This window comes from Ruditapes philippinarum, unplaced genomic scaffold (assembly GCF_026571515.1).
Source record: "Ruditapes philippinarum isolate M1 unplaced genomic scaffold, ASM2657151v2 ctg14557_1_1_1_1, whole genome shotgun sequence".
Taxonomy (NCBI): Eukaryota; Metazoa; Mollusca; class Bivalvia; order Venerida; family Veneridae; genus Ruditapes; species Ruditapes philippinarum.
Window position 1 is genome coordinate 1 of NW_026855722.1, and position 1,678 is coordinate 1,678.

The 1,678-nt window shown below is 30.6% G+C and overlaps 1 protein-coding gene across 1 annotated transcript; it reads right to left on the reverse strand.

Annotated features, from left to right (window-relative positions):
- Positions 1–362: 362 nt before the first annotated feature.
- Positions 363–1,147, reverse strand: LOC132744204 (uncharacterized; the record flags this gene model as incomplete). The annotated part of the gene is made up of 2 exons (XM_060732825.1): positions 642–1,147; positions 363–458 (listed from the first exon to the last, which is right to left on the reverse strand). Coding segments are annotated over exons 1-2 (427 nt in total), but the record flags the coding sequence as incomplete, so codon positions are not given.
- Positions 1,148–1,678: the final 531 nt, after the last annotated feature.

Sequence of the window (1,678 nt, forward strand, 5' to 3'; positions counted from 1 at the left end):
CCAAAAGTTTAACAAATCTATTATCTATTCAAACTATTATTATTATATACACAGGTTAAGTTGCTTGTTGAAAAACTATTTAAAAATTTCAAAATGTAACATAAAATACATACATATGTTCGGGGGGGGGGGGGGGGGGGGGCAGTGAAGTTTTTCTTTTGACGGAGGAATTTATCTATTGTTTTTTATTTGATAAGCTGTGGGTTAAGTGATAGAAACAAATTTTAAATCTTAAAGATGCAGAGCAATATCAACAATATCCAAACAAGCATATTGACTGAAGTTATACATTTATCACAATAAACATTATTTGGTACTGATTTTGTAGTATAAATTTCATATGAAAACAATCTTTAAATTACCCGGAATGCCTGCAGAAGCGTCAGATGACAAACGAGAATTAAGTCTTCCAACCTCTTCAATAAGTGTGTCAATCTTTCCATTTGTCGAGTCTTGGCCTAAATTAAAAGACAGATTTCAAGTATTAACTGATTTGATGTTGAATTAAGTGGCACAGAGCTATTTTTACTCAGTACATACAGAGTTATATATTTTCAATTATAATTACCATATTACTTGTACAATATTGTAAAAGATATATTAAATATGGCTTAAAGATATTTGAGAGAAGATACATTTACCATTCCCAATTTTTTCCAATTCTTCTCTATATGTCCATTCTAGATGGTAAAGCTTATGAACAGCTTTAAGCGTATCATCTATTGACAAAGGACCAGTGGCTAATGACTGAACAAGTGCATTCATTTCCTCAGTAAACTTGTCATCATTGATCTCTTTTAAACAGTGTTCAAAGCAGCATTTCATGTGTTCAGTATACTCGTCGAATTTTCTCGTTTCTAACGTTGGGTCATTTAAATGACAAAGTTTGTTTCTGATCTTTAAAAGCTTCTTGATATACATCTTCGTAATATGTGTCAGATCACACGTTTCTTCCAGAATTGAACAAAACATGCAAAGGTCCCAGTAATCTAGATTCGTTTGTCCGGACTGTGGAAAAATCACATCCTGCTTGTTCTTTCCCAATTTTTTGTTCTAATATCAAAGATTTGTTTTTTAGCAAAAATTCATCGATAGTATCTTCTCCACCATTTTTGCTTAGATCTTTAACTCTTTTCTCCACAAGTCTTCTTGTTAGTTTTTGTTCCACCTTTCATTAATGTCAGCATAATTCTACTGTAGTGTTCGGTACCTGTTGAAGACATAGTTACTAATCTAATTTATAAATCAGTTTTAAGTATATACGTGTATCTGTATAAACACTTGTGTTATATACTGTTTGAATATCGAGATGATTTAAACTATTTTCCGTTTAACACATTATTTCTGACTTCTGAAATATTAAAACTTACAAAACAAACATGGCGGAATTTAACAACCTCGTTTCTGTTATACGAGCCAATATCAGATTTCGCCTGTAATCTTGTCCTTTTCAATTTTTCACAAAAATGCATGATCATTTTATAAAAAATAAATGTGCATGCTTGTAAGTACATAAAATATTGTAAACTAAGACATTGACAGGATAAGATATTAAACATATTTTTTTTTCTGGTAGTGTCATAATCCTAAATTAAAACTGATTTTCCCTCGTCCTAAAGTCAAAATCCCAATTTCAGCTGTTTATCATGTAAATTTGTATTACTAAAATACATATTTT